The 16,891-nt window shown below is 53.6% G+C and overlaps 2 protein-coding genes and 1 long non-coding RNA gene across 3 annotated transcripts; 2 read left to right on the top strand and 1 right to left on the bottom strand.

Moving 5' to 3' along the window:
• Nucleotides 1-33: 33 nt before the first annotated feature.
• LOC147215035 (ataxin-2-like protein) lies at nt 34-10,668 on the top strand. Its single transcript, XM_086140949.1, is given in 24 exon segments — nt 34-717; nt 1,570-1,609; nt 1,971-2,027; nt 2,325-2,396; nt 2,548-2,707; nt 3,637-3,758; nt 4,008-4,099; nt 4,450-4,695; nt 5,561-6,003; nt 6,077-6,163; nt 6,257-6,370; nt 6,465-6,548; nt 6,702-6,760; nt 7,345-7,593; nt 7,595-7,704; nt 7,789-7,858; nt 7,992-8,126; nt 8,365-8,428; nt 8,574-8,755; nt 8,871-9,012; nt 9,100-9,209; nt 9,396-9,575; nt 9,707-9,878; nt 9,961-10,668. Coding segments are annotated over 24 exon segments (3,162 nt in total). The 5' UTR covers nt 34-595; the 3' UTR covers nt 10,011-10,668.
• Nucleotide 10,669: 1 nt separating this feature from the next.
• Nucleotides 10,670-15,404, bottom strand: adprh (ADP-ribosylarginine hydrolase). Its single transcript, XM_086140957.1, has 8 exons — nt 15,048-15,404; nt 14,703-14,817; nt 14,318-14,426; nt 13,992-14,090; nt 13,803-13,908; nt 12,272-12,538; nt 11,976-12,190; nt 10,670-11,150 (listed from the first exon to the last, which is right to left on the bottom strand). Exons 1-8 carry the CDS (start codon nt 15,053-15,055, stop codon nt 11,002-11,004), a joined length of 1,068 nt encoding a protein of 355 aa, XP_085997083.1. The 5' UTR covers nt 15,056-15,404; the 3' UTR covers nt 10,670-11,001.
• A 33-nt stretch (nt 15,405-15,437) lies between these two features.
• Nucleotides 15,438-15,904, top strand: LOC147215033 (uncharacterized). The gene is made up of 3 exons (XR_015104297.1): nt 15,438-15,484; nt 15,633-15,681; nt 15,758-15,904. It is a non-coding gene; the product is annotated as an uncharacterized LOC147215033 (long non-coding RNA).
• Nucleotides 15,905-16,891: the final 987 nt, after the last annotated feature.

Raw genomic sequence — 16,891 nt, 5'->3', positions numbered from 1 at the left:
TCAGCGGCGCGCGGATCGAGTCAAGTGAACCTACCGAGAAGGTGGTGCTGACCGACCGCTGCGGGTTCCCCGGCGAGAAACCTGACGAATCCACAGCCCTCCGAGGCCGAGAAGAAACGTATTCGTCGAGCGAAGCGGCTCCGCGGGTGCGTGAGAGAAGGCGACGCGATCGAGAAAGAGAAAGTAAATCCGGGAGGGAAAGGCACCCCGAGCGGAGCTAATGCTAATCTAGCTAGCCGCAGCTAAGTGCTATTCCCCGAAAGTCTCGTCATTTCATCAGCCGTTTGCTTCGGCCAGGGAGAGCCGCGGCGGCGACCGGTTAGCCGCATTTCGCTTCTTTTTTTTTTTTTTTTGCTTTAAAAAAAACAACTTTACATTTGTTTCAACCGGCGCAGCGTTTTGGTGTTGAGTTAAGACGCTGACGTTAGGCCACAGGCGACTCTTTAGCCAGATTAGCCCGAGTAGCCGGTCCCGTTCGAGGCTACACCGGCTTCGGCGCTAACGTTCGCCCGCTCTCCAAACGACTCCGTTGCGCGGCGCTTTGGTGGTTGACGCTCCGAACACGTTTGAGACTCTCTAAGCCCCGTGCTTCACGATGCTAAAACAGCAGCAGCCCGGCTCAGGCGGGAGAAAAGCATCGAACGGGACCACGGGCCCCGCCGCTATGTCCTCTCCAGTCAGCGGCATCAACAGTGGCAACAGGACCCCGGCTGGGAGGTGAGCAAGTCGGGCTAGCGGACATCACGACGGCCCGGGGATCGACTTAGCTCCAAGGCCTACCGGTTAAACCGCTGGCTACTCACTGGGCAAGCGCTTGCGCGGAGGTCGTCTCTCGGCCAATCAGGTTCGCGTGTTTTAGATTGGCAGCGGCGGCGTCCAATCAGAACGCGCGCAGGCATCAAAGCGGACAGCGTTAGGCGGGTTAAGTTAGGTGAAAGCAATGGTGGGCAAACAACACGCCGGCCGCTCCAAGTTAACCCGGCCGCGCAACGCACAGCTTTTAGCCACGCATTTTACCGTTTTCCCGACATATTAGAAACATACACGCTAGATGGGACGACAGAAGCGAAGAGCGTTTGAAGGAATCGAGACGGACACAAAGGTCATAATTGTGTCCGTCGACCAGCCCGCCGTCAGCTCCAAAACATCCGGCACTTAGCTCGTCGATGGCCGAGATCGGCCCACCTGTTTGTTTTTGTTTGTAAGACCGTCCTTTCCAGTGCCGCATCTTCCAATCTGATTGAATTTGAATTCAATACCAAAGTCCAGAAAGTTTAAATGCACGTTTGTACACAGAACATAATGCGACATGTGTCAGTCAGAGAAGTCTTAAGAGCTTTTAATGGCTGACACCTCAGTTCCAGAGGGCTGCTGCTGGGGCTGTGCAGCGCCCAGGGATTAATGCTATGGGGATATATTTGCCGCTGCAGGGAGCTAATCACGTTTTCTCCGCAAAGCCATATATTGTACTGTATATGTGGAATGTGACGCCTTGATGGGCCCGAAGCAAGTTATGCTCCTTTTGCCCGAAAGCAGACAAACATGTTCTCAATGTGTTGTTTCTCACAGGAACAGATCCTCGGTGAAACCATCATTCCAGTCATCTCCTGTGAGTAGTCACCTGCCCGAACGCACTGTGTAGAAAGTGGTTTTGGCAACCGCAGGACGCTTCCGGTTGTCCGAAATGCTCATTTTTCCTTACGCAGCGTGAATTTGTACACATAAAACAGTCAAACTTCACTTTGCCTGACCTTCAAATGTGACAGAACCTTTAGTTGATTGACCACATCAGCTGAGGGTATTTGGTATTGATGCAGCCACAAAGTTTTTAGGACACACAAAGTCCATCGTCATTGCAATAACAGCACGGAACTTTATCGCAATTTTTTGTTTTTCATATGACAGGTATTTAATCATACCCACATGGCATTTTGTCTCACTGGATACTTAATGACTTGTCCCATCCGCAGGTGTTTGAGGGTGTCTACAACAATGCCAGAATGCTTCATTTTCTAACAGCTGTTGTGGTGAGTTATCTGCTTGCTCTTGTCCTTCACGTGCCACGATGCAACGGTACTCATTAGAAAAGGATCGGCTTCCATCAGCCCCTCTGTCAAGTCTGAGGGTAATAATTGAGTATAACTGTTTAAAAAAAAAAAAGGCGACACTATCATGGTAAGCCGGGCCCGTCTCCGGTAATGAGTGTTTGAAATTGTCAGATGGTGATTGATTAGATCAGTGAGGGTCATCATTCATCTGTGGATCTATTACTGGTCTGGAGATGATGTTCAGCATGCTTGATCTTTTGATCAAATCTCTCTCAGGGCTCCACCTGTGATGTAAGAGTGAAGAACGGAAGTGTGTTCGAAGGCATTTTTAAGACTCTCAGTTCTCGGGTAAGGACTCCGTTTCCCGTGGCAAGCATTCATGTCAGGCTGATCAAAAGGCATATTCAAGGATCAATGATATACGTCTTTTTTCACATCCACTGTGCACGATCACACATTGCTCACCTTTTGAATCCTCCCGCCATCGATGTCTCTGTAGTGTGAGTTAGCCGTGGATGCCGTACACAAACGCACAGAGGAGGAGAGCTCTACATCGGTGCCGCCACGGAGGGAGGACATTACGGACACCATGATCTTCAGCCCTTCAGACTTGGTTACAATGATATGCAGAGACGTTGACCTAAACTATGCGACCAGAGGTAAACGCACTTTATCGTCAAACCCAACGGGGCGCAAAGACACTGTAGAACAGTGGTTCTTAACCTGGGTTCGATCGAACCCCAGGGGTTCGGTGAGTCAGTCTCAGGGGTTCGGCGGAGGTCAAGACACACATTGGTGATGACATCACTGGCAGCAGGCGATCACGCTACATAGCTCGGCCTATCCGTGCTGCAGGGATTTTGGCGCGCTCAGTTGTAGTAACTTGTGACTGACGTGATTGTACGTCATGTGATTTCTTTCTTAATGTTTTAATCCCTTCATACTAATTATGTCGGGCAAAAAAAGAAAGCGGTCGGAAGAATACGTACAATACGGATTCACATGTATGACGGAACGTGATTGGAATCGATGTCCTGACTGCACTATTTGCAAAGACAAGATGAGCAATTCTAGTCCGGCACCGGCAAAACTAAGGGAAGGCTTCCTTCAGCTGCATGGAGATGGGAACTACAAGAACATAGCGCTTGCTGAATTCAAGGTGAAGGGAGCCAGAGTCGATGAAAAGGCTACTCCGCCTGTTCTTTGTACCCATCAACGGAACAATCCTCGATCCAATAAAGAAGGGTTCGGTGAATGCGCATGTAAAACAGGTGGGGTTCAGTACCTCCAACAAGGTTAAGAACCACTGCTGTAGAAAGTTGCGGGGAAGTTATGAAGTTAAAAACATAGGCCTGATGGAAGGGACTAATCCTGAGATCATCCTCGACGCACGGCCCTCCCTTTGTTCTCTAGAATCAACAAGAATGGAGATGCGCAATACGTTAACTGAGGGGAAACTGTTTCATTGAATGGCAAATGAAGGGGAAAGGGCCAGTGATTGCACTGCAGACTTCCTTCTGATTGCAGGCAGACGTACTTAGTCAAAGCGTGTTGTTTTTTTTTTTCTTACCCTGTCCATTGTGTGCAGACTCCTTCACAGACACCGCAATCAGCTCCAGTCGTGTTAATGGAGAACACAAAGAGAAGGTGTTACAGAGGTGGGAGGGAGGCGACAGCAATGGCGAGAGTTATAACCTGGACAATGACACGGTGAGTGTTTCTGCCTGCGGGGATCAAGCAACTGTCCGATGATAAAAAACGCAACCAAAGTTGTGGCGCCAAATGCTCCCTGTGAATAAAGCTGTCCTGTAAGCTAAAAAATATCAGCTTAATTCTTTGTAAACAGTTTGGTATCATGGGTTGTTTTCAATTGGATGAACTAAATAAACGAAAAATCGGAACATAGCAAAGTAGTTGCACAAAGATCTGTAATTGGACAAATGTCTTCTCTGCCCGCAGTCCAATGGATGGGATGCCAATGAGATGTTCCGTTACAATGAAATGAAGTATGGAGTCACCTCAACTTATGATTCCAGTCTCTCCATGTACACGTAAGTTTATCTTCCTGGAAGCTCAGGATCTGCAGCAACCGTTAATCGGAAATGTTGCGCGCAATGGTTTCATCCCTTTTTTTTGATTTTCCTTTTGTTTTTCATATATACGTTTTGGTTTTCAGTCGTGCCAGATGCTTGATTAAATTGGAATCTGCCAAATGCACTTGATCAAAACCGACGCCTTCCCTCCATGCATTAAAATAATTTATCTTAATCTAGAAAGACTCCATTTACAATTCATAATAGCATACTGAACTTGCTCAACTTCAATCTGTGCCATATTGCTTTATCTGCAGTTTAATCAATTACAGTCCTCTTGTCCCCCCCCTTCCCCTTTTCGTGCACAGTGTGCCTCTTGAGAGGGGCACTTCTGAAGTGTACCGGCAGCGGGAGGCACGTGCCGCTCGCCTTGCCAGCGAGATCGAGTCCAGCCCTCAGTATCGCCATCGCGTCAGCTTGGAGAACGACGAGGGCAAAACCGAGGAGGACAAGTACAGCGCGGTGGTGCGCGACGGGGGCGACCGCGAGAGGGGCCGAGAGAGTCCTCGAGACAGAGAGCGCGAGAGGGGCCGAGACAGCCCCGGCGCCAACAGGTGAGCGTGAACACAAGCGCCGCTTTCAAGGAACGCCGAGCTTGTATGTCTTCAAATGTGGATAATATGAGCGGACAGGCGGCGGAACTCTTTCCTCTCTTCGTCCCGCCTTCAAGTTCCTCGGAGACGCTCGGCTTATCAACAACTGGTATTCCCGCTGTGGCGTGTTTGTCATGATGAAGTGACGGTCATTGTCACCTGACAAGCTCATCTGAATGTTTTCTAGCTGGTTGTAATTCTTGTCACAAGACACCGCATGGGGAATCTGTTGTGTGTCTTTGCATCCGTGTGTTTTGACAGACAGTGTAACATGTACACATTAATATTGACTTCCCTCTGTACTTGAATTTCAAACTGCGTAAACCTTCCAACCGGAGCCTCCTCAGATTCAGCTGATTGAAGTCAAAATCTATAATTATCATTTTCACAGTCCAACAGGCCACAAAAACCATCTCTGTTGGGCCCTTTTGTAATGAAATAAGTGGAGCTTGTCTTTGGGAAAAGTTTGCCCTGCAACCATCTCCACACAAGACCACATATGCTTCCCCGCACTTTTTGAATAGTTTTTAAAAACCATCACAAGTACGGCGACAAAATGCATTAAGCACAAGTGGCTGATTCCTATCAAAGTGCAGTTTACAGAAAATAAAGCATGACATTTGACATGAGGTGTAAGAAATGTCTTCACGTTGTTACATTTTGCGGGCGACAAAAGAAATCTGACTTTATTGTGGAAATCGGGATTTTTCTTTTGTCGAATCGTCTATTGATTGTGCCTGAGACGCCGGGGGGAACTTCTTCTTGTTCGTCATCCGAGGTGGTTGAATGTGTCTGATCGATGTCCTTCGCTGTGTTTGGATGTCAGGGAGGGGAAGTACATTCCTCTACCTCAGCGCCAGCGGGAGATGAACCGGGATCGAGCCGAGCGAGGCCCCGGGGGCCCTTTACCTCACAACCGTCTGAGCGGCGGCTACCGCTCCGGCCCTCAGTCGTCCTCGCCCAGACAACCGCTGCCGTCGGCGGCGGGGCCCCCGTCCGGCCCCAGCCCCTCGGAGAGGAGCAGCCCCCTGTCCGGCCGGGGCGGCGCCTACGCTCCGCACCACCCGCAGGGAAGCCCGAGTCCGGGTCCTTGCTCCGGACCCGCGAGTCCGTACGCTCCCGCCTCTCCGGGCGCGCCACCAAACGCCGCCGCCTCTGCCTCGGCGGCCTCCTCCCCGGCCAGCCCCCCCGCTCCGCTCGGACACACGGTCCCTCACTCACACTCGCTGCCTCACTCGCTCTCTGACGCCGGCAGGCCCGTCAACGGGGGTGAGTACGCCCGCGGAGTTCGACACGCCGAGATGGGGCCGCGTCCTTATGGGACTTTGTTTTTGCCTTGCAGTATCTGCCAGAACTTCCCCCAAAGCCCAAAGACCCCCACAGTCCAGCAGAACGGTCCGAACTCCAAACTCTCACGCTCAGTCCACCGGTACGCTCTGCCGCTTCTAACGCAGGATGGGACTTCTGTTCTGCCCCCCGGTATTAATACATCTCAACTTGTGATCTTCTCCTGTCCTTGCAGCTACTCGCTCTCCTAAATCAGGCTCTTCCCAGGACACGCCTTATTTGGACACATCATCCGTCTCCCTTCCTGTCCAGAAGACGTCCGGCCCCACCCCGAGCTTCACCGTGGACGGTACCGCCACCTCGCCTCCTATTCTCCTTTTAGTGGTAGAAAAGAAAAGGCCAGCCGGACAGTAAATGATCGTTTTGTCCGCTCGGCTCCACAGTGAACGAGATCATTAACAGCGCCGCTGCGAAAGAGCGCTCGGCCGAGAGCCCCGGCACCACGGAGGACGGCAAGAACAGCAAAGGTGTGTGAAATATGCCAAGAAACGGGGCTTTTACTGTAACGAGCGCTTGCGTCGGAGGAACATTACTCAGCCCGGTTTCATCCGTTTCATGTTCTGACAGTGCCGAGTGCTCGCCGGTTTCACAGCTCACATCTTCTCCGCTTTTTCCTCCAGCTCCCTCAGTTCAGAGGTCTCAGATTGAGGAGCTCCGCAAATTTGGCAAGGAATTCAGGGTGAGGTTGGATACTGGAACATCAGTCACCTGTCACACACACACACACACACACACACACACACACACACACACACACATTTGTAGCACTTATTTCCACATGTATGTTTCTTAATGATCCCCACTGGGGAAATTCTTTTGTCACAGCAGCGCAACAATGACACTATCAATAAATATGAGTAAAAGAGACAATTAAAAGATAGCAAAAGAGTCCACAAATAAATATGACAGCAAGCTGAATGACAAAAAGGATAAGAATAGACAACAGAATGGGGGAAAAATAAAATTGAATTCTTAAGTTCCATTGACAACTAAGTGTTCAGTGCCTTATATATCTGCAGGACCATTTTTATTTTCATTTGGAACTCAAGATGAGGAGTCAGATTTGTGGTGTTCAACCATTACAGCTTCTTGAATATTCTTGAGAAACAAAGTAACGATTTGAACGTCTGACTCTTTTTTTGCGGCTGAAAAATGTGGGCCTGGACTGAATTGAACAATTCAATTTTAACAAGTAATCAGTCACTAAGTTGTTGGAGACCAAGTGAGATAACATGTCGGCGTTCTGTCCTGTTGCTGTGTCAGCTCCAGCACAGCGGAGGCAGCTGCAGCTCCCCGAGCTCCCCGGCGGCGGCGACCCCTCCGGCCGTCATCGAGGTCGCGCAGCCCGGCTCGGCCAAAGCCTCCCCGTCGGAGGTTCACCCGGCTTTGGAGCCCAAGCCGCAGCCCCAGGCTCCCAGTCCCTCCCTGCCGCAGCCGCAGGCTTCTCCGGCCCCCGCCGAAGACCCCTCTAAGGAAGCCGCCCCGTCCCCTGGCGCCCCGTCGGCCGCCCCCCGCGGCGCCCGTCTCGGACAGGCAGTCGCCGGCCGCCCCCCAGCCGGCCCGGACCCCCGGCGGCGAGGACGGCCGATCCGACGCGGCGGAGAGGCCCGAGGGCGTGGCGGAGTGAGTTTGACAGCTAATCGGGGGCACCGGAGGTCCAGCATATGCTTTCTGTCTTTATCGACACGTGTTCCTTCTTTTCTGCAGCCAAGTCAAGAAATCCACCTTAAACCCCAACGCTAAAGAATTCAACCCCATCAAGCCCCCCATGCCGATGGTGAGCCACCTACCAGCCCGTGATCCGCATCAGATCCTTCATGTTTCTCAAATCAACAGGCACAGTGTTTTTGAGACCGATGTCGGGAACGTGATGGCGAGTTCAGGTCCCCGTAACGATCCTTGAATTGCAGACAAAACCCAACACGGCCCCGACCCCGCCGCGGCCCACGCCTCCAAGCCCGGTGGTCCTCCAGCACCCGGGTGGACAGGGACCCCTGTACAACGCCCCCTACCTCTCCTATGTGTCGCAGATCCACTCTGTGCAGGTACGAGGGGACAAATGCTAGCCGTGCTCATTAATTCTGCTTGAAAGGTGATGAATTCAGACGATGTCCCAGGTGTCTTTGTTGCCTTGATGATTTTAAACTAGAAGCTCCCCCTGTTCCTATCCTATTTGATGCGGTCAAAGAGCCTTTGCTTTATTTTTTGGCTTTTAAAGTATTGCAGTGGCTTTTTCCCCTGTCTGTTTTTGCTGCTGACCTCTTGACCACTGATGTTTCTCAGCCTCCTCAAATGTACCAGTACGCCATGTCCACGGTCAGCCAGGGAAAATACCCCAGGACCAAAGGTACACCCCGTCAGATCTTTGCAAATTGAACTCTGGGATTTCAGACGGCGGTAGCTTTATGTTTCGTCCGTCATTAAATGACGGCGCCGTGAACGGACCGTCTGGTGACCAGCGGCATCCGGATTTGACTTCTCCCCTCCTCCAGGTTCTGTGGTGGCTCCCCGCTCCGACCACGGGACCTCGGCGCCCCCCATGCTGCAGGCGGCGGCCTCGGCAGCAGGGGCTCCCCTGGTGGCGTCCCCGTACCCTCAGTCCTACCTTCAGTACAACCCTCAGCAGTACGGCCAGCAGCAGGTCATCCAGGCCATGTCCCCCTACCCCGGACAGGTGACCCCTCTTTGGACACGGCCTTTATAGAAACATGGCGCTCCTTCTGTTTTTGCCTTCGACGCCAAAGCGAAACCTTTTTAAGAATGTATTTACCTCTTCTGTCCCTCCGTAGCCGATGTACTCCATGCTTCAGGGCGGAGCCAGGATGATCGGCCAGGGTGGCGGCCCCCACCCGCAGGCTCTCGGACCCCCAGGAGGACCTCAGTTCCCCACGCAGGGAGAAGGGCCTCAAGGACCTCAGCAGGGAATTTATGGTAAGAAATAAATGTGACCCAAATCAGCGCGTGCGTCTTCCACGCTGGAGCGGCGGCGGGCCGACCGTAAGATGATGTGTTTTGTAGCTACGCAGTCCTTCTCCCATCACTCGGGCGCATTGCATCAGCCTCAGCCCTCCAGTACCCCGACGGGCAACCAGCCTCCGCCCCAGCACGCAGCCCCCAGCCCCGGACAGGTACGGCACCCCGCACAAACACACAACTGTTTTATCCTCCCATGCTGCTGCTCTGATTTGTGTGTGTGTGTAATCAGTGCGGTGTGAGGTGACAAATCAATATGTAGACGTTGAAAAATTCAATAGAAACCCTTTCTGTTGCCAAGGCGACAGGCATTCAGTGGCATCTCCTCTTTTTCCTCTCAGAATGCCCAGTCTGGGCCCCAGCCCCAGTCCTTGTACCACTCAGGTCCTCTGTCGGCGCCCACGCCCCCTAACATGCCCCCGGGCCACACCTCTCCCCAGGGCTCCTACCCCATCCAGAGCTACAGCATCCACAGCCACCAGGGGATCCCGCCCACGTACTCCCTGGGACAGATCGCCCAGGTATGCGCGCTTCGCCGTTAAAGCCGCTTTCTTTTCAGCGGCGCAGTCGGCGTTTTGGTCGAAAGCGGTCTTCCATCTCTCGGTCTCGCCCCCCCCCCCCCCCCCCCCCCCCCCCCCCCCCCCCCCCGCAGGCCCACGTACAAGGAGCCATGCAGAGTTCCCATCATTCAGGGAGCCACGGCCAGCCCCAGCTGGTGATGCTGCAGCCGCCGCCCCAGCAGGGTCCCGGCTCGGTCCCCCAGCACCCGCAGCACGGGCCGCAGCAAGGAGCACATCAACACTTTTATATCGGACATCCGCAAGGTAGGGCGGCTGCCGATAAGAGAAAGAATTGGAAATTCTACGCCGCACGCCGTCTCATTTGTGGTGTGTGTGTGTTTTGCAGCGATGCAGGTTCAAACACACCCCGCTCCTTTTCATCCGCCTGGAAACTGAATCTCTGCGGTCCCCCCTCGCCCCACCCTCCCAAAGCAACCCCAGGAATGAACCCCCGCGTCCCGCCGCCTCCCACACGTGAAGCTGACTGAACGTCTCGAACGGAAGGAGACGAACAGAACAGTCGCGAGAGGAAGAGGGAAAAGTCTCTTTGCACCTTATTCTTCTGCTGTCATGTTACTCATCAGTACAAACCCTGGCGTCAGCCCCCCCGATGAGGAAGATCTTCTTTCTTAACGCTCAAAGACGGAGGCGGCGGACGAGCGGCGGCCGAGCGCGACCTCGGCTCCGCCGCCTCCTCTTCTCTGCAACCGCTTTCCTTTTCGACGGCCGGGTCGGACCAGTCAGAGGACGGGACGGATGAACAACCGCAGCAGACATTTTATCTTCCAGCAATTTGTGTTTTTAGTCTCGTAGGGTTTTTGGAAGTTCCTCGGCGTCGGTGGGAATGAGGCGGGATTCTCGTGAATACAGCATGGAAGGAGGGATGCGAAGAGGAGATTTTTAACAAATCATTTCTTTTAACTCGATCCAGTAGTTAAAAACGCCTCCCTGTCCTCCTTTTGTTCTTTAGGAAAATATAATAAATAAAAAAAATGGACAAGACAAAAAAAATATTAAAAACAACAATGACCAAAAAATAAAGTTTTCAACTTAACTACAATGCTTTGTTTACTTTTATTTTGTCACGGAGGGGTTTCATCGTGCCACATAATTACCTCTCCTCTTTTTCCTCAGCATGAATTAGCTCCGCTCAGGGACGTTTTTTTAAATGCACGCTAGAGGGACCCGTCCTGACGCCGCAGCAGCAGCAGCAGCGGCAGCAGGCGAGAGGACGGGATTCTTCTGTGGGTTAGTAGGACACTGCCTTCCCCCTTCAGGCGAGTATGACTCCACACGTGGCTCGGTGACAGCATCAAGATCGATGTACTACAGAGCCGAGCGGCCGGTCCTGTGTCAGCGTGTCGCCGTGGCCTATTTCCACGCCCGTTCAGTGCGACAGGGCGAACAGTTGCTCGGCGCTGCGCCGGAGCCGTTCCCGGTACTCCAGGTGGGAGTAGTTGCCTTCGGGGACTCCCTGAGTGCCGTAGAGGAGACCCCAGCAGCAGCAGGCGATCACGGCGGTGCTGTCGCTGTCACCTGGACAGGAAACGGGAAGAGCGTTAGTTGGGTCTTGGTGTGTTGCTGCTGTTGTTGGACTGCGTGTCTGCAGTGAAAAATGGTTTAGAGACCAAAGTAAGACGGTCTCAGCTGCATCTGCAAGATCAAAATATGAAGCTTCAATATCAGTCTGTTGGTTTTAGGATGGACATCGAACAGGTTAACTGAAAAAACTACAAGCTAGCTTTTACCGAATGTCTGTTAAACACCCCTTAACCAAAGCCAATTCCTTGGTCCTTCAAGTAATTCTTCTAAATGTAACAGTGAGCGTGGAGGTTTCTTTGTGGTTCCCCTGGTTGAGCTGCTTTGTGATGACCTGATGGGGATCTCGGATGAAACTAGGATTTATCAGCGTCGCTTGAAACCACTTGATCGAATAGATGTTCTGCAGACGAGAGCCTGGTGGAGGTTCTTGTGGCCGAGGTCAAGGTGCAGCAGCCACCGATGAGGAGCAGTGAGCCGAGACTCACCGAGAACTCTTAGTTTACTCATCAGCGGACGCTATGTTCTCCTCCAGGTGGGGTTATCTGAATGTGCCCGGAGGGCCTGTTCCGCTTGGAGAACACTCAAAAGTTTGACTTCGATAGACTATTTAAGACGTTTTCAAATCTAAAACGGATCAGTCCTCTGGGGATGTGATCGGATCCCTGGAACTGGAGGAACTGATGCCGACAAGCAGTCATGTTGAGCTGCTCCATCAAAACAAGCGGCTTTTGGCCTGTCGCCTTGACAACGGTTCATCACCGACTCCTAAATATGTGTCCCGGGGGGCGAAGACAAGGTCGTCCATCGCGTACGCCTGACCTCCGTGGAAGGCGGCTCTGCTCATCAGCTCCTCCCAGTCGGGCCCGGCTCCCAGCAGGGCGTCCAGCGCGATCATGGGGGCGTCGTGGCCGCTGCGACCCGCCCAGCCCGACAGGCTGAAGCTCTTGTAGGCCTCGTCCCTCTCGGCCGGGCCGTAAGAGTCGGGCCAGGAGACGGGACCCACGCCGTTGGAGATGGCCCTGGAGTCCAGATACCTGCACAGACGTCACAGGAGTCGTCGAAGGATCCGTCCGGTTCCTTGGACAGAAGCCCCAGACAGGAGGATGGTCTCGTACCACTGCCACTTGTCGCAGAAGTAGCCCCAGTCCTTCAGGGTCTCCTCCACGGCGAAGCCTCGACCCTCCACGAAGCTCCTCGCAATGGGACAGGCCTCGTTGATCAGGCCCAGGCCCCACGTCGTCACGGGCCGGCGCTGGACGGCGTAGGCGGCGAAGAGCGCCGACGCCACGGCTCCCAGGAAACCCGTGGGGTGAGGGTGTGTCATTCTGCCCGTCTCCACGGCGACGGCCACCAAAGACAGCAGCTGGTCGGGCCTCGGATACCTGGTGGCGACAGCGGTAAGAATCCTTATCGGACGCTTCCTTCAGAGGCCGTTTGGAGTTTTTTCCCCCGCGAACGAGTGGACGCCTGTTTCCTTCCAGACGCCGTGCGCCGTAATGACTTCTTCTCATGTTTTAATTGCCTCCGCGGGAGGTTTTAATCCCGGCTCTCAAGGAGCGCACGCCTCTCACGAGGTGACACGACCGGTCTCTTCTGAACGTGATTGGATTCCCGGTGCTCGCGGGGCCCGGGGCCTCAACGGGAGCGCGCCGTGCACGCGGCGAAATTTCATTTCCACTTTATTGACCGCATTACGGAGAATAAATTCAGCGGTTTCCTGTTAAGTAACAGTCGCTTCGGTTCGGGGCTCGGAAGGAAACACAGCCGCGGCATCGGTGGGTCATCGAGCCGCCCGTCTCATCCACGGGCAGCTTCCACGGGGAGGAGCGGCGGGACGAGACCGCTTTCCCCGCTGATTTAGACCCTAACGTTCACGGGCCTTCTTGAAGGCCCACCTTATATGGGTGTTCCAAGTCTCCCCGCGAAAAGTGATTTTACGGGAAGTGGAAACGTGATCATTCCGATGGTATTTACAGAAATATTAACCCCCAACGAACCTCACTCAACCCTTTACTGATGTTTTTTTTTCTTCAGAAACGTCGTTATTTGCAGTCGCTGCTCTTTTTTCTGGGTTAAAAATTGTTTTCTAAAGTGCGTCAACCCGTCAAAAGTTTCAAAAGCGGACCGACCGAACCGTATTGTCGTTTTGATCTAGCGACATATTTTGCAGGGCTTTTGCGGCGTTTGTCAAAGCATCGAGCCGTTGGAGCGCGAGACCCAACTCTTCCATTTCTTCCTCGCTGGCAGACTTCATCATCTCGGCGACGTTCTTGTCCGTCAGCGGATCTGAACGACGATCTATTCAGTCGTGTCAGAGAAACCGTCTCCTCCGCCAGCAAAGGAGATCTCATGTTTTATTAAATGAATTTTAGTTTAATTTTACTACATTTTTTACTGTTTTTTTCTTCTTAGGCTAGAATATGGCTATTTCATCATGGAAAAGAAAATTGAAATACTGCAAAAAATAGCTAAAGAACGACGACCGGATTCCGAAAAATCTGCGAGGGCGCGAAAGCCGAACCAGGAAGTAGCGAGTGTCTGCTATACTTTCAAATTCCCAGGCGTGCCCTGGCTGTGGGACAAGCAAGGGAGGAAGGAACAAATTAATATCTTCTCAAGCTTTAGCGTCATCAGGTTCTCCTTTACCTCAGCCCGATGCACATGGACCTCATGGCGGCTCCGCAGCCGGTCCCTTCAGGGTTGTAGGGAACTCTGTAGCCGCCATCCTCGCCGGGCTTCAGCTGGGACACCCCTGCGGAGGCGAAGTCGGCCGTGAGGAACGTCCGCTCCCGCCGGCGCCGGTCCGACATGCAAGAAACAAACGGCGGCTCGAACCCAGAATGCTGGACGGCCCCGGTTTCCTGCCGTCCATGTCTCGCATCCCCGTGACGTAGCGAGCGGCCACCTCGTGCAGGAGCTCCTCCCCGGCCTTGCCTGCGGGCGGAGGCGCCGAGCGCATTAACATTTGCGGTGATATAACAGAGCCGTTAACAAGGCCGCCGCTTTCGGACCATCGGCGTAAAGGTCACGTCCGCCGCTTCCCCTCCGCTCGTGTCGGCCACAAATCAACGGGAGACCGGGAATTAGATTAAACCTTCGGTCGGGACGAGAAGGTGCTCTGATGAGGCTCCATCAGGACATCCATCCAATCAGTGCCTCACCCGTGGCCAGTGCTTCGGCCGTCGCCAGGTGCAGGACCGTGTCGTCGCTCACCGGCCAGTCGGGCAGCTCCGCCTTGATGTTCTGCAGACCGCCCAGCTCCTTCAGCTCCTACGAGACAGCAGGCGGTGTCACGGCGAGTCTCATTAGAGGGACGCCGAACGTCAGGACGGAGAACACCGAATGTTCTCGTGGCTCAGGTCGCTCCAGAGGTTTAGAGCAGATATCTCCCCCGGCGACTACCTTTATCCGCTGATGGTGAAACAGCAGGATGCGGAATGGACTAAAACCCAACACGCCGCTTGAGGTGTTAGAAGATCAGAAACGGTCGATGGCGGCGGAGAACATCCGAGAACCCCTGGACGTGCACGGCGGCCGGATGCTGACCTGGTGGATGGCGGGTCCGGACGGGTTGTACTCCCACAGCTGGTTCCTGTAGCCCAGCGCGTCGCCGGCGCCGCTCAGCAGCATGGCAGCCTTGTAGTGCTCCACCGTCAGCGCCCTGCAGGAACATCTCACCTTCAGGCTGGTCTTCATGTGCTCACATGCTTCACTTCACTCTGACATGCGTCTCACTTTCCACCATGATCGTTACAAGAAACACCTGTCCTTCCATGGATTGGTCTCCCAGAAGTCACCGTGAACGTCTGTCGAGCACACGCACACGCACACGCACGAACACACCGATCGACCGCGACGGCTCCGAGAGTCCGAACCGGGCCGCGGCCTCACCGGTCCATGGCGGGAGTGCAGGCCGGGCTTCGGCGCTCCTGAAGCGGGGACGGGCGCGGAGGAGACCCCGGGGCTGCGGAGGGGACCGGAGCCGAACACCGACCTACTGCACGCCTGCTGCCCGGCTCTGCCCGCCTGCCGTGCGGCTGCTGTCCGGCTGCTGTCCCGGGGGGCCGCGGAGCTCCGGTCCAGGGGGGGGATCCGCAAGGAGAAACCCGCAAGTCGGCGTCCCGGAGCGGGTGGGGGGTTGGGGCCGCAGGGAGACGGCTAAAAAAGGCTCCAGGGCCGGGAGAGGAGGTGACACCCCCTCCCCTCCCCCGAGGCAGGGCAGAAACACAATCCGACACACACACACACACACACACACAGCTGCAACTGGGATCTTGTGGACTTTAACGACGCTGGAAAAGGAAGGCAGTTTCTCAGAACTTTAAGAAGTAATTTTCTATATATATATATATATTCCTGTTGAATGTTCAAATTTCTTATAATTGTATTTTATTTTCCATTGAGTTTCTCTGGTTTCCAAGTGTGAGTGTGTGTGTGTGTGTGTGTGTGTGTGTGTGTGTTCCCTATGTAATTCAGGATAGTGTGGTGGTGAAACGTTCACTGACCCCGAACAAGAAATGGAAGAGTGAGTGACATGTGACCACCTGCTCATCTTCATCTTCTGCCTTCATCTTCATGACTTTCACACCGATGTATGACAGGTTCCTGGGCGTCCCTGAGGAAGTCCTCCAGGAATCTTCTGACCCTCCACAGGCTGAGCCGCCGCCGGTCTGGATGGTTTGAACCTCTTCCTCCTTCCCACTCCTGGATGTGATAGATGTTCATTCTCCAGGAGAGAAAAAACCTAAGAAGACCCTCAGAGATCTCCATCACGGTGGTCGACTTCAGAGCTCCTCCTTCCACAGGGGGGCGTCGTTCCACCTCACTGACACACACACACACACACATTCTGCAGTCCAAAGTCCATCTCTCACCCTGGGCTGACAGCAGGTGAGTTCTGCTGGGAGACCAGGATGTGAAGCGGTCCAGGCTGTCAGGTGGAGATCTGAAGGTCTGAGGAGTCCTGGAGTCCTGGAGGCCACCTGACGCAGAACCTGTCAGGAAGCCTGAGAGCCGCTGGACTCGTGCAGACGGACTCCGGAGCTCCGAGACCCCGCGGATCCATCAATGATGACCTTCAGAGCTCCGCGTCCTGGAGACGTCCCTGCACGGCGGCTTGGAGACGCCGTCCAACATCTCCTCGCTGTGAACTTTAACCTGCCGGTAAAAGTTAAAACATTTATTTCTTGTTTTTGATCCTCACCCTCAGAGCTTTATTTTTTGGCTAATTTTCCATTTTTCTTCTCTTAGCTCATTGGCTTGTTGTTATGGTGGCTTTTTTTGGAAATTCCTTTTATATCTGATTTTTTTTTTAATGATCTTTCTAGAATCTGAATTTTACAAAGTGATTTTTCAATCTTTATGGATTTTCTTAATTTAACTGATTCTTCTTCTTCTTCTCAGCCTATCATCTGCTTCCAAATAACTTCCCGTCCCTCCGGTCCACCTCCGGACCTCCATCCAGATCTCCAAACCATCTCCATCTGACTTTATCTCCAGAACATCTACCGCGTTCTGTCCCTCCGATGGACTCGTCCCCGATCTTCTCGATCTCCCCTCGGCGTGACCTGACGGTGGTCCTGGATGAGGTTGTGGTCGCTCCTCGGACCTGACGCTTGTCACGTGTTCACGCTTTGGACCTCCGTTCGGTCTTCTGCCGCCTGATGACGGGTCCCCTTATGGCCGCCCCCAGCGGGGCTGGAAGCCCATTAACTAGGAGGAGAGACGGAGATGAA

Source organism: Fistularia commersonii, chromosome 33, assembly GCF_037954325.1.
Source record: "Fistularia commersonii isolate RoL2024-O1a breed Wild chromosome 33, RoL_Fcom_v1.0, whole genome shotgun sequence".
In the NCBI taxonomy this organism is placed as follows: domain Eukaryota; kingdom Metazoa; phylum Chordata; class Actinopteri; order Syngnathiformes; family Fistulariidae; genus Fistularia; species Fistularia commersonii.
This window is presented reverse-complemented; position numbering and strand designations above follow the sequence as displayed.

What these genes read in the sequence shown, in the direction of transcription:
- adprh (XM_086140957.1), bottom strand. An exon ending in CCGGACCCGCCATCCACCAG is followed by an intron (nt 14,427 to 14,702) that starts GTCAGCATCCGG and finishes GCTGTCTCGTAG; the next exon opens with GAGCTGAAGGAGCTGGGCGG. An exon ending in GGCCGAAGCACTGGCCACGG is followed by an intron (nt 14,091 to 14,317) that starts GTGAGGCACTGA and finishes CTCCGCCCGCAG; the next exon opens with GCAAGGCCGGGGAGGAGCTC.